The sequence below is a fragment of the Stomoxys calcitrans genome, chromosome 1 (genome assembly GCF_963082655.1).
Source record: "Stomoxys calcitrans chromosome 1, idStoCalc2.1, whole genome shotgun sequence".
Lineage (NCBI taxonomy): Eukaryota > Metazoa > Arthropoda > Insecta > Diptera > Muscidae > Stomoxys > Stomoxys calcitrans.
In genome coordinates this window covers 200,316,624-200,329,338 of record NC_081552.1, presented here as the reverse complement: position 1 = coordinate 200,329,338, position 12,715 = coordinate 200,316,624, and the positions used below count along the sequence as shown (strand labels likewise).

Below are 12,715 nucleotides of genomic sequence, written 5' to 3'. Positions count from 1 at the left end.
GTGTTCTTTTATTACTTTAAACAATTCTGCAGAGTACGGTCTAAATCGGTCTAGAACCTAATATAGCTCCCATATAAACCGTTACCCGATATCACTTCTTGAGCCCCTGGAAGCCTCAATTTTTGTCCAATTTGGCTGAAATTTTGCAAGCGGTCTTCTGTTATGTCTCTTAACAACTGTGCTTAGTACGTCTCGAATCGGTATATAACCTGATATAGCTCCCATATAAACGGATCTCCCGATTTGACTTCTTGAGCCACTGGAAGCCGCAATTTTTGCCCAATTTGGTTGAAATTTCGCACATAGTGTTCTTTTATTACTTTTAACAACTCTGCAGAGTACGGTCAAAATCGGTCTATAACCTAATATAGCTCCCATATAAACCGTTACCCGATTTCACTTCTTGAGCCCCTGGAAGCCCCAATTTTTGTCCAATTTGGCTGAAATTTTGCAAGCGGTCTTCTGTTATGACTCTTAACAACTGTGCTTAGTACGTCTCGAATCGGTCTATAACCTGATATAGCTCTCATGTATACCGGACTCTCGATCATCCTTGTTCGGTTCCTAAAAAGCTCTAATCTTTGCTGGTTTGACGAAAGTTTGATACTTCAACTAAATTTGGTTTGTATGTGGGTGGGTTCCCGGGTTCTTCCCGGCCGAACTTAGCACGCTTTTACTTGTTTTTGAATATCCCATGTCCCTTTTTCAAAAGCCTGCTACTTTGCATTATCCCCAATTAAGGGCAAGACATCTAACGCTTAGAGGCCATTTTATGTCTCTTAGACCTAAAATCGATTTTTATTAAACCATAAACCAAAATATGAATTATTTATCCAAAAAATAGTCTGTGAAAACTAATGAAAAGATTATCATTTGTTCAAATCAAAAGAGACAGGGAGAGCATCATCACTCGAACAAAGTTGGGGGGGGCACACCAAACGTGATATTTCGAAGCGTGCAAACGCTTGAGTGTTTAAACTCTTCTTTGTTATGGGAGAAACAAAACATTAAAAGAAGCGAATGAATGCTGGCGCCAGTAGGGCCATAAAACAGCATTAGGTCCGTTCATTACACACATCGGGCCCTTCATCTTTTTCCAATTTTTCACAAATCAAACAAAAAACATGAAGAAAAAGTAACAAAGCAAACACTTGTACCATCTACACTTGTCGCTGGCCTAGGCTGGAGTAGAGAGTCTTTTCTTTTCAACAAAAAGTCTAAGCGAGGCTTAAACTGCGGACCAAGGCATTGTTTTCACATTGAGAAGGCTGCTGCTGCTGCTGATGATGATGGTGTTGACAATATATGGCTTTTATGGTTTTTTTTGTTAAAGGGACAGACGGCAGCATAGGGTATTATTATTATTATTATTGACAAATATGATGAGAAATAAAAGAAAGGGTCATCGTTGCATGGTGCTGGGCTGCCATGCTGTGTCTACACACTCAGCTTCAGCCAGGTGATCGACTACCTGAGATTTCACACATTTTGTGTGTTTTGGAACAAAGACGACCAAATCGCAGCATTTACAGACACAATGGAAATGAAATCAAATTCGAAAGACGGCGGCATCTTTCAATAATTCATTAACTTCATTGTTTTTGGCCAGAAAGAACTCAAGCCACCGAAGGGGACGGACAAGCAACGTACAGGTTTCCGTTTCAGTAGGTAGCCCAATAGCTGCGCAAAACCCACCAAAAACGTCAGGCGACATTATTTATATATATCTAAAAATTAACATAATTATGTCTATCTCTCATTTCGTTTAAATGTTTGATGAAATTTCGTTACCATTTTGTTTTGCTTTGGCTTTGCTGTGAAATATGTGTTTGATACCAACTTTATCATCAGCAATACTCCAGCACTGACTAGCCTAATGTCTATTTTGTCTGCCATGGGCGAAAATTGTAGCACAGACAAAAGGAGGGTGGTTCGTGGCTTCATTAGTTACTCATTAAAAATGCATAAGAAAGAAATTAACGCCTTGGTATATGAAAACACAAAGATTTCAAAGAAAATGTACGGAGAAGTCGGGAAAAAAGCAATTAGAAGACATTTCGAATACCTACGATGAAAATGTTTCTAAGAAAATCATATTGGGACAAAACTTTTCTGTAATACTCAATTCAAATCCCATGGAAGATCGTTTTATATGAGAATTACAGTGGCACAGAAAAGTCTACATACCCCACTCATATAAAACGAAAATTTTATACGAAAAATTTTTCCGCCAAATATCGAATGTTGCTAAAAATGCTCTCCATGGTCACCATTGTTAAAATTTGACAAAAATTTATTGGAATATGTCATATCCTCATTGCGTGGCTGTCAGTTTACGAAACTGCCTTTTTCAAAAAGGTATGTAGACTTATCGGTTCCACTGTATATCAGGTTATAGATGGCTTCAGGCCATACTTGGTACCAAGAAGAATTGTGCCTTCTGCAGGCTGAAGGAGTAAAATCGGGAGATCAAACAGATCGGATATGAGTTTTTTAAAATTCCAAAGACCTACATGGTAAGAAGTATAGGGAGGTTAGCATGTCCGCCTAGATTCGAATCTTGGTGAGACCACCAGAAACAAGTAAAAGCGGCCGGGCCGAATCTTGACAACCCACCACCAAAAACCGCCCGTCCCTACGCCAGCATGGACCTACCTATGCCAGAGCCAGTGTCCGGTCCACATCGGCCTATAACCGAATATAGCTCCCATATAAACCGATCTCCCAATTTGATTTCTTGAGCACCTGAAACCCTATGTGCACTAAAATTTTGCACATAGTGTTTTGATATCACTTCCAACAACTGTGCGAAGTATGTTCCAAATCGGTCCATAACCTGGTATAGCTGCCATATAAACCGATCTTGGGTTTTGACTTCTTGAGCCTCTAGAGGGCGCAATTCTCATCCAATTTGACTTAAAATTTGGCACATAGTGTTTTATATCACTTCCAACAACTGTGCTAAGTATGGTTCAAATCGGTCCATGTTTTGATATAGCTGCCATATAAACCGATCTTGGGTCTTGACTTCTTGAGCCTCTAGAGGGAGCAATTCTCGTCCAATTTGACTTAAAATTTTGCACATAGTGTTTTGATATCACTTCCAACAACTGTGCTAAGTATGGTTCAAATCGGTCCATATTTTGATATAGCTGCCATATAAACCGATCTTGGATCTTGATTTCTTGAGCCACTAGAGGGCGCAATTCTCGTCCGATTTGACTGAAGTTTTGCACATGGTGTTTTCATATCACTTCCAACAACTGTGCTAAGTATGGTTCAAATCGGTCCATGTTTTGATATAGCTGCCATATAAACCGATCTTGGATCTTGATTTCTTGAGCCTCTAGAGGGCGCAATTCTCATCCAATTTGACTTAAAATTTGGCACATGGTGTTTTCATATCACTTCCAACAACTTTGCTAAGTATGGTTCAAATCAGTCCATAACCTGGTATAGCTGCCATATAAACCGATCTTGGGTTTTGACTTCTTGAGCTTTTAGAAGGCGGAATTCTCATCCGATTTGGCACAAAGTTTGTACAACGGCTTCTCCCATGGCCTTCAACATACGTGTGCTACATGGTCGAATCGATCTATAGCTTGACACAGCTCCCATATAAACCGATCTCTCGATATAGCTTCTTGAACCCTGAATCGGACTATAACTTGATATTGCTCCTCCTCCGTCCATATTCATTATTCTTTGTTTGTCTAAAAAGAGATACTGCGCAAAGAACTCAATGCAATCCATGGTGGAGGGTATATGAGATTCGGCCCGGCCGAACTTAGCACGCTCTTACTTGTTTAAATTCTGTCCTTAGCTTAATCGTAGGTAATGTATATTTAGCATACTCTATAAGTACAAAACAAACAGTTAATGCCTTAAGCAGTCGACTGTTGACGCCTCATTATACACCCAATTTCAAATAATGTGTAAGCCTTAACATGAATTGGAACAGTTTTTTGTAGTTTAAAAACCGCTATAAACTCTAGATGCAATGAAAAATACCACTCTCTCCCCAACCAGTTCTGTTTTAGCCATTGCTTCAAAGTGACTTCCCATAATCAATCATTTCCTTAACAAGATTTAGAATCTTTTTATAATCTTCAACCTTTGCAATCACCCAACCAACTTTGAATGCCAGACTATTGCAACCACACAAAAAGGGTTTGGTTCACCTTTTGATACCCATATTGCTGTTAAGCAAAAAAGGCAATAGTCTCTGAGGTGCAGATCGGAGGGCATAACAAAAATCTGTCAAGAGGCGCCATCATCGTGGTCATCTCCTGCTGTTATAATGAACAAGCCTAGCAACCAAATTTGTATTCCATCTCTGTGGTGGCTTGGTTATTAGATGATGTTGTTGATGATCATTATGATGATTTAAATGATCATCATGATGATGCCGATAATTATATACTGCCAACTCATCTCTGTATTATAAACATTTCTCCACTCCAGTACACTTGTCTTGTTAGCCTTGGGTTAAAGTGGCATAGAGTGCTGCCTGCAGAGTGTTATGTTTGTGTTTTTAGCCCAACAAAAAAAGGCCACAAATCAATTGCCGGTTAACACCCATTTGCTGGAATAGAAAAGAAATCCCAGAATTTCCCCAAATGATTTATGATTGCCAACTATTACAATAATAGGAATATGATACAGATTCCTAGCTAACGCACATAATGATGATGACAATGAGATGTTGTATTAATTTTTGTTTGTTTTTTTCCTTGCAGACGCATGTTTCCCTCAATGCGCGTTTCAGTTGCAGGCCTGGAAGAGGATACCCAATATTGTATTCTCTTGGAAATGGTGCCCATTGGGGATTGCCGTTATAAATTCTCCGGCTCACAATGGGTTCCGGCCGGTGGTGCAGAACCCCAATCGCCACAGAGAATGTTTTTGCATCCGGATAGCCCTGCCAGTGGTTCTCATTGGCAATCACAGGCTATATTGTTCAATAAGGTCAAATTGACCAATAATACCTTGGATAATAGTGGACAAGTAAGTAGTTGATTAATATTTACTTGAAAAAAATTATTGACATTTACAAAAAATTAAAATTATGTATCAAAAAAAAAAAAATTGAAAATTTTTTAAAAATTGTGTGTTTTTTAAAAATTTTCTAAAAAATAACAAATTTTGGAAAATATTTTAAGAGCCCAAATTCGAAAATTTTCCATCAATTTCAAAACTGTTCGTTAAAAAAATTAGTTTTTGAAAAATGTACTAATTTTTATATCTTCCATCATATTGGGTTGCCCAAAAAGTAATTGCGGATTTTTTAAAAGAAAGTAAATGCATTTTTAATAAAGCTTAGAATGAACTTTAATCAAATATACTTTTTTACACTTTTTTTCTAAAGCAAGCTAAAAGTAACAGCTGATAACTGACAGAAGAAAGAATGCAATTACAGAGTCACAAGCTGTGAAAAAATTTGACAACGCCGACTATATGAAAAATCCGCAATTACTTTTTGGGCAACCCAATAGTATGGGGGGCATACTAATTTCGAAGAACGTTAACTTTCGAAGGAGTAAAGCTAGACGCTTGAAATTTTGCACAAATATTTCCTATCAGTGTAGGTCGATTGGGATTGTAAATGGGCCAAATCGGTCCATAACCTGATATAGCTGCCATATATACCGATCTTAGACCTTGACTTCTTGAGCCAATAGAGGGCGCAATTCTCATTCGATTTGGCTGAAATTTAGCATGAAATGTTTTGTTGAGACTTCCAACTACTGCGTTAAGTATGGTTCAAATCGGTTCATAACCTGATATAGCTGCCATATAAACCGATCTGGGTCTTGACTTTTTGAGCCACTAGAGAGCGTAATTCTCATCCAATTTGGCTGAATTTTTGCATGAAGTTGTTTGTAATGACTTCCAAGAACTGTGCTTAGTATGGTTCAAATCGGTTTATAACCTGATATAGCTGCCATATATACCGATCTTGGATCTTGACTTTTTGAGCCACTAGAGGGCGCAGTACTCATCCGATTCGGCTGACATTTTGCCCGAAGTGTTTTGTTATAACTTCCTACAACTGTGATAAGTCTGGTTCAAATCGCTCTATTACCTGATATAGCTTTTATATAAACCAATTTCGGGTCTTGACTTCTTAAGCTTCTAGAGGCCGCAATTCTTATCCTATTTTGCTGAAATTTTGTTAATATGGTCTTAAACGATCTTTAGCCTGATGCAGCTCCCATATAAACCGATCTCACGATTATACTTTTTGAGCCCCTACAAGTTGCAATTCTTATCCGAATGGACTGAAATATTACCCAATGACTACTACTAGGCTCTTCAACATTCCATTCACTTATGGCCCGAATCGGACTATTACTTGTTATACGGGCTGCAATGGTCGCGTTTTCGGCCTTTGCCAGGGGCCTCGTCAGACTGCTATGCCACCAAAAGATTACATGCTTCCACCTATTCACTAATTAGTGAGCAGTGCAATGGTAGAAGCATGCCCTCTTAATGAAATGTTGGGTCCTGTTATTCAACCTTTTCTTATAGCGCAGTAAGAGCAAGTTGAATTCAAACAGCCAACATCTCTTCAAAAAGTCATCTAACATCAATAACACATAGAAAAACATTTCTCTAAAAACCAATTCCGAAAAAAAATATTAAAAACCAATTTTCTTAAAATCGCGTAAAGCTAGTCGCTTGAAAATTTGCACAGATACTTAATATCGATGTAGGTCGTAGGGGATCGCAAATTGGCCAAATCGGTTTAGATTTAGATAAAGCTGCCATATAAACTGAACTCCCGATTTGATTCCTTAAGCCAATGGAAGCCTCACTTTACATCCGATGTGGCTGAAATTTGGCATATAGTGTCCTCTTGTGACTTCCAACAACTGTGCCAAGTACGGTCCGAATCGGTGTATAACCTGATATAGCTCCCATATAAACCGATCTCCCGATTTGATTTCTTGATCCCCGCAATTTTTGTCCGATTTGGCTAAAATTTTGCATGTGGGGTTCCGTAATGACTTCCAACAACTGTGCCAAGTATGGTCCGAATCAGTCTATAACCTGATATAGCTCCCATATAAACGGATCTCCCGATTTGACTTCTTGAGCCTTAACACGCCGCAATTTTTGTCCGATGTGGCTAAAATTTTGCATGTGGGGTTCCGTTATGACTTCCAACAACTGTGCCAAATACGGTCCAAATCAGTCTATAACCTGATATTGCTCCCGTGTAAACCGATCTCCTGATTTGACTTCTTGAGCCTTAACACCCCGCAATTTTTGTCCGATGTGGATGAAATTTTGCATTTGGGGTTCCGTCATGACTTCCAACAACCGTGCCGAATACGGTCCAAATCGGTCTATAAAATAATATTGCTCCCGTGTAAACTGGTCTCTCGATCATCATTATTTGGTTTCCAGAAGCTTTAATTTTTGCGGGTTTGACAGACGTTTGTTAGGTGGAATACATTTTTAACAGAATCCATGGTGGTGGGTTCCCAAGATTCGGTCCGGCCGAAAGTAGCACGCTTTAACTTGTTTTTAACTTTTGCCTCTTTAAAGCAACTTAATCTTAATTCTCTTCCCCTCTTTTTCTTTTTTCCTTGCAGATTGTTTTGGCCAGCATGCATAAATATCAGCCTCGTTTGCATATCATCAAAAGCTCAGATCTGACGCAATTACCATGGTCTCCACAGCAAAATTATGTTTTTCCAGAGACCGAATTCATTGCTGTAACTGCCTATCAGGTTAGTATTGAAGAAAAAGGGCTGCAACAACAACAACTATGCAAACAAGAGACATGACCTGAGTTCATTGAGTCATTAAATAGACCAATAACACTTGACCTAAGTCTAGACACAATTGCCAAGGCGACAAAAACCACTTTAGCCTCTTGCCGCAAGAAGACCCACCATGGTGTAGAGTTTTCTTTTCTGCAGGCACTTGAAGTTCAGGTTCCCAAATGTCAATGCAATTTTTGTCAATTATTTAAATAAAAATTTCACGCCTAGCCAAGAAAAGAAACGGACAGACACTGAGGGCATTAGGACACTTAAAGTGTCGCGTCACAAAGACTTAAGGTCGCGTCAGTGGTGATGACATTACGCTAACAACTTGTGGGCTAATTACTGGCGGCAATTTTGACATTTTCAAGTGCTTTGACACCCCTAAGATGCACTCGCAAGTCTTTCTTCACTCATGTTTCAACTCGAAAGACCCTCAACAACACATTGCTAATGTGAAACTCTTCTTGTTTTGTTTATTTTTAGAATGATCGCATTACCAAGCTAAAGATTGACAACAATCCCTTTGCCAAGGGCTTTAGGGAAACCGGACAATCAAAGTGCAAACGAAAATTAATGTCTTCGTCATCGTCCTCATCTTCGACTTCCTCAACGCAAGGCGAGGAAAGTGATGATTGCCTATCCAAAAACGATGATGATCACTCCAGTGTGGCCAGTTTTGAGTCGCCACAACATAAACGTTCCCGTTGCTCAGAAAATTCCGATGAAGAATCCGGTTATAGTTCATCACGTTCTTCGCGTTCATTTTCCCCGCGTTATGAGGATTTCCCCCGTCATCAGATGCCCGAGCAATTGCATTATGGCAGTCCTACCTCCTCGTTTTATCATCCACAACAACATTTGGTGGCAGCGGCCACTCTTATGCAACATCCTCTACAAATGTTGCTTAGAGAACCTATGACCTATGGCTTAATGCCTTCCCAGGCTTTGACCTTACCTGTTCCAGCTCAAAATTCACCTGCTGTAAATCTTACAGAAGCCTTGCCCAGCACAACATCAGCAAAGACAACTTCATCAACAAATGCAACTTGCGCATCGCCAACATCTTCAAAGACACCTGCCTCATCTCCAACGTCTGCTGACCAGCCCTCCTCCCCTTCCCAAAAGAAAAATAATTTTAGCATCTCTGCCATTTTGGCATTCTAACGTAATTTAAGTGTAAGGGCCTCAGGTTTGATTCCCAATAATTTGTCCTGTTGTGAAAATGCTGTGCATATTTCTTTTCTCGATTTTTTTTTTACAAATACTAAAATTGTTAATTTTGTTTTAAGTTTTGAAATATTTTCTATGAATGTTTGGATTGTTACTTTTAAGAATTTTTTTTTATATATAAAATTAATAAAATTGATAGAAATTAAAATATTCGGCATTATTTTGTTGATAATTTTTCTCTTAGTTCCATTTTAAACAATTCCGTTTCCGTGCCTTGATAGCAAACGCCTCTGGCAAGTAGTCAATGAATGCAGAAGAAACCGAATATGACTTTCAAAGCCAACCAACCAGTCAGGAGTTTTTAAAAGAAAAGGAGAACACATTCAGGTGCAAAAGAGAAGAAACGATGTCAAAGCTTATGTCAGGCCTTCTTTAATGCAAATTTGCCCCAGAACATTCCACTAAGGAACTGGGGCACATTTCTCACATATCACTGAGTGCTGTACGGTTCAAATTTTAAGCTCAACGATAAGGGGCCTCCTTTGTATAGCCAAGTCCGAAAGGCGTGCCGCAGTGCAACACTTCTTTGGCACCCGGTTGTACGCACCGTATTGACCCGATGAAATCCTTCATCGGCTAGAAGGATAGAATTTTGAGAGTTTTGTAAATGATTTAGCAATTTTTCAATCGATTGTGGTCATTTTTTTGCTTTTACACAAACAATTACCACTGTGTTAAGTATGATTCAAATCGGTTCATAACCTGATATAGCTGCCATATAAACCGATCTTGGATCTTGGCTTCTTGAGATACTAGAGGGCGCAATTCTCATCCGATTTGGCTGAAATTTTGCATAAGGTGTTTTGTTATGACCTTCAATAACTCTGCTAAGTATGGCGTAAATCGGTACATAACCTGATAGAGCTGCCATATAAACCGATCTTGGGTCTTGACTTTTTGAGCCCCTAGAGGCCCCTATGTACCGATTTGCGCCATGCCAAGCACAGTTGTTGAAAGTCATAACAAAACAACTCATGCAAAATTACAGCCAAATCGGATTAGAATTGCGCCTTCTAAAAGCTGAAGAAGTCAAGACCCCAGATCGGTTCATATAGCAGCTATATCAGGTTATGAACCGATTAAGACCATGCTTAGCACAGTTGTTGGAAGCAATACAAAAACACCACCTGCAAAATTTCAGTCAAATCGGACGAGAATTGCGCCCTCTAGGGACTCAAGAAGTCAAGACCCAATATCGGTTTATATGGCAGCTATATCAGGTTATGAACCGATTTAGACCATGCTTAGCACAGTTGTTGGAAGTATTATCAACCCACCACGTGCAAAATTTCAGTCAAATCGGAAGAGAATTGCGCCTTCTAGAGGCTCAAGAAGTCAAGACCCAATATCGGTTTATATGGCAGCTATATCAAAACGTGGACCGATTTGGCCCATTTACAATATCAACTGACCTACACTAATAAAAAGTATTTGTTCAAAATTTCATGCGGCTAGCTTTACTCCTTCGAAAGTTAGTGTGCTTTCGACAGACATACGGACGGACATGGCTGGATCGACTTAGAATGTCATGACTATCAAGAATATATATACTTTATGGGGTCTTATACGCATATTTCAGGGTGTTACAAACAGAATGACGAAATTAGTATATCCCCATCCTATGGTGGAGGGTATAAAAATCAGTATTTTTTTTGTTTCTATGTTCGTATGACGTAGATTTACTTCCAATATTCAGATTGTTAAAAATGATTAGGTGATGAAAATCGGGCGTTGAAAAGGGGTTTCTGGAAGGGTTTGCGCTGCCTCTGAACAACCAAAAGCGGCATATAGCGCGATCTGGTAATATGGGGTCTCGAATTGGTAAAGATGGGCGATGGGTAAATACCCAAAAGGTATTTACCCGGTAAATTAGGTAAAAACCCGTGTATTTACCCGGTAAATTGGGTAAATACCCGGGTATTTACCCTGTATACCCAAAAGCTGGGCATTTATAATTTTGCAGATATCTTGGGTATAAAAACATTTTGCAGAAAAAATTTGATGATTTTGTATTCTTTTTATATAAAGCTAATCTTCTGATCTCATAAAATCAGATTTTAGTTATAAATAGCCGCTTTATAGACCAATCTCCAGACTTAAAGTCTTGAGGCAAAAAATTGGCCATTTTTCATCCGATTTCGATGAAATTTGGCACAGTGAGTTCTGGTAGACCCCTACCCATTTCTGCGAAGTGTGTTTCAGATCGGACTATATTTGGATATAGCTGCCCTATAGGGGCATATAGGCCATAAAAGATCCATTTATTATCCGAATTCAATGAAATTTGGCACAGTGTGTTCCGGTAGACCTCTACCCATTCCTGTCAAATGTTCTCCAGATCGGATTGAAGATCAGCCAGATTGGGAGTGAAGATCAGCCAGCAGCATTGCAAGAGCTACCAATTCATTTAGAAAAATTCACAGTTTGGTGCGGTTTATGGGCTGGTGGCATCATTGCACCGTACTTCTTCAAAGATGAAGCTAATCGTAACGTAACTGTGAATGGTGATCGCTATCGTGAGATGATATCCAACTTTATTTTTTTTGCCCAAAATGCAAGAGCTTGACTTGCATGACATGTGGTTTCAAGAAGACGGTGCCACATGTCACACAGCACGCGTAACAATGAACTTATTGAGAGGCGAGTTCGGTGAACATTTTATTTCACTTTCGGGATCGATCCATTGGCCGTCTAGATAGTGGGATTTGATGCCTTTCGACTATTTTTAGTGGGGCTATGTTAAAGCTCATGTCTTCAATTGACGCATTGGAAGACAACATTGAAGCATTTATTCGTCAGATACCGACCGAAATGTTGGAAAGCGTATGCCAAAATTGTAAATAGGTCCTACTTCATCATTATATCAATGACCTCCAAAGCTTCTACCTCCTTTTCAGGTATACTGGCAGACAGTTCCAAATATTTCTGCATGTTTAATGACATGTGGGTCATGCTACTTAATGTTATTGAAAATACAATAAATATCTTCAAAAAAGGGCTTCCTCTACTCATCTTCACTGCCACTTAACGCCAATACAATATCTGTTGCCTCTATGCTAAAGCTCTTTGAAAACATAATACGAGTATCGACATAAAATTAAAATCTTCCAAATTATGGTTTTAAAACAACAATATACATCATAGTTTATATTTTACGAGTTTAATAACCTTCCACATGGGGGGGGGACCTGTATGAATGCCTCCTATCCATTTTTACATGGCCTATCTATATGATGGCCTGTCATCATCTATCCGGGTAAATATGTTATTTTGCGGCTAAAATTCAAAAAACCTAAGAAAAATATGCCCCCAACCTGTGAAGTGACAAAGAACTGGTCCACATAATATTCGTCAAAGACGTTGCGACATCATCAGAAGTTGTCGATTGTTGAAACAAAGGCAATGCCGCGCAAAGAAGATGCGATATTTTATACAATCATTTGACATTTTCGAATACATGTAAATTTCCGATAATGTTAATGAAACCGAAACACAAACGCTTTCATATGCAAATCATTACCATGGGTTTTGACATTTCATTGGACACCACACGGCTACCTATTGCCGCCACCCATTTATTAATTTTTCTTTCATATGGCCCAACGACACCTTATAGCCACACCAACTAAGTGAGTGTGATGATTTTGGTCCTAGGTGTTGGTGAGTCGTCCAGAGACCAAGACTTTGGTATAGATTATTTTTATAAA

General features: G+C 39.0%; 1 protein-coding gene across 2 annotated transcripts in view; it reads left to right on the top strand.

Moving 5' to 3' along the window:
* LOC106087382 (T-box transcription factor TBX2-A) overlaps positions 1-9,030 on the top strand; it is a 289,298-nt gene extending 280,268 nt beyond the window's left edge. For both annotated transcript variants that reach the window (XM_059360346.1, XM_013252407.2), the window contains 3 exons: positions 4,740-5,007; positions 7,602-7,739; positions 8,262-9,030. In XM_059360346.1, the coding sequence (XP_059216329.1) occupies positions 4,740-5,007; positions 7,602-7,739; positions 8,262-8,942 (1,087 nt within the window). In that variant the 3' untranslated portion in view covers positions 8,943-9,030. The remainder of the gene's footprint in view (positions 1-4,739; positions 5,008-7,601; positions 7,740-8,261) is intronic.
* The last annotated feature ends 3,685 nt before the right edge of the window (positions 9,031-12,715 follow it).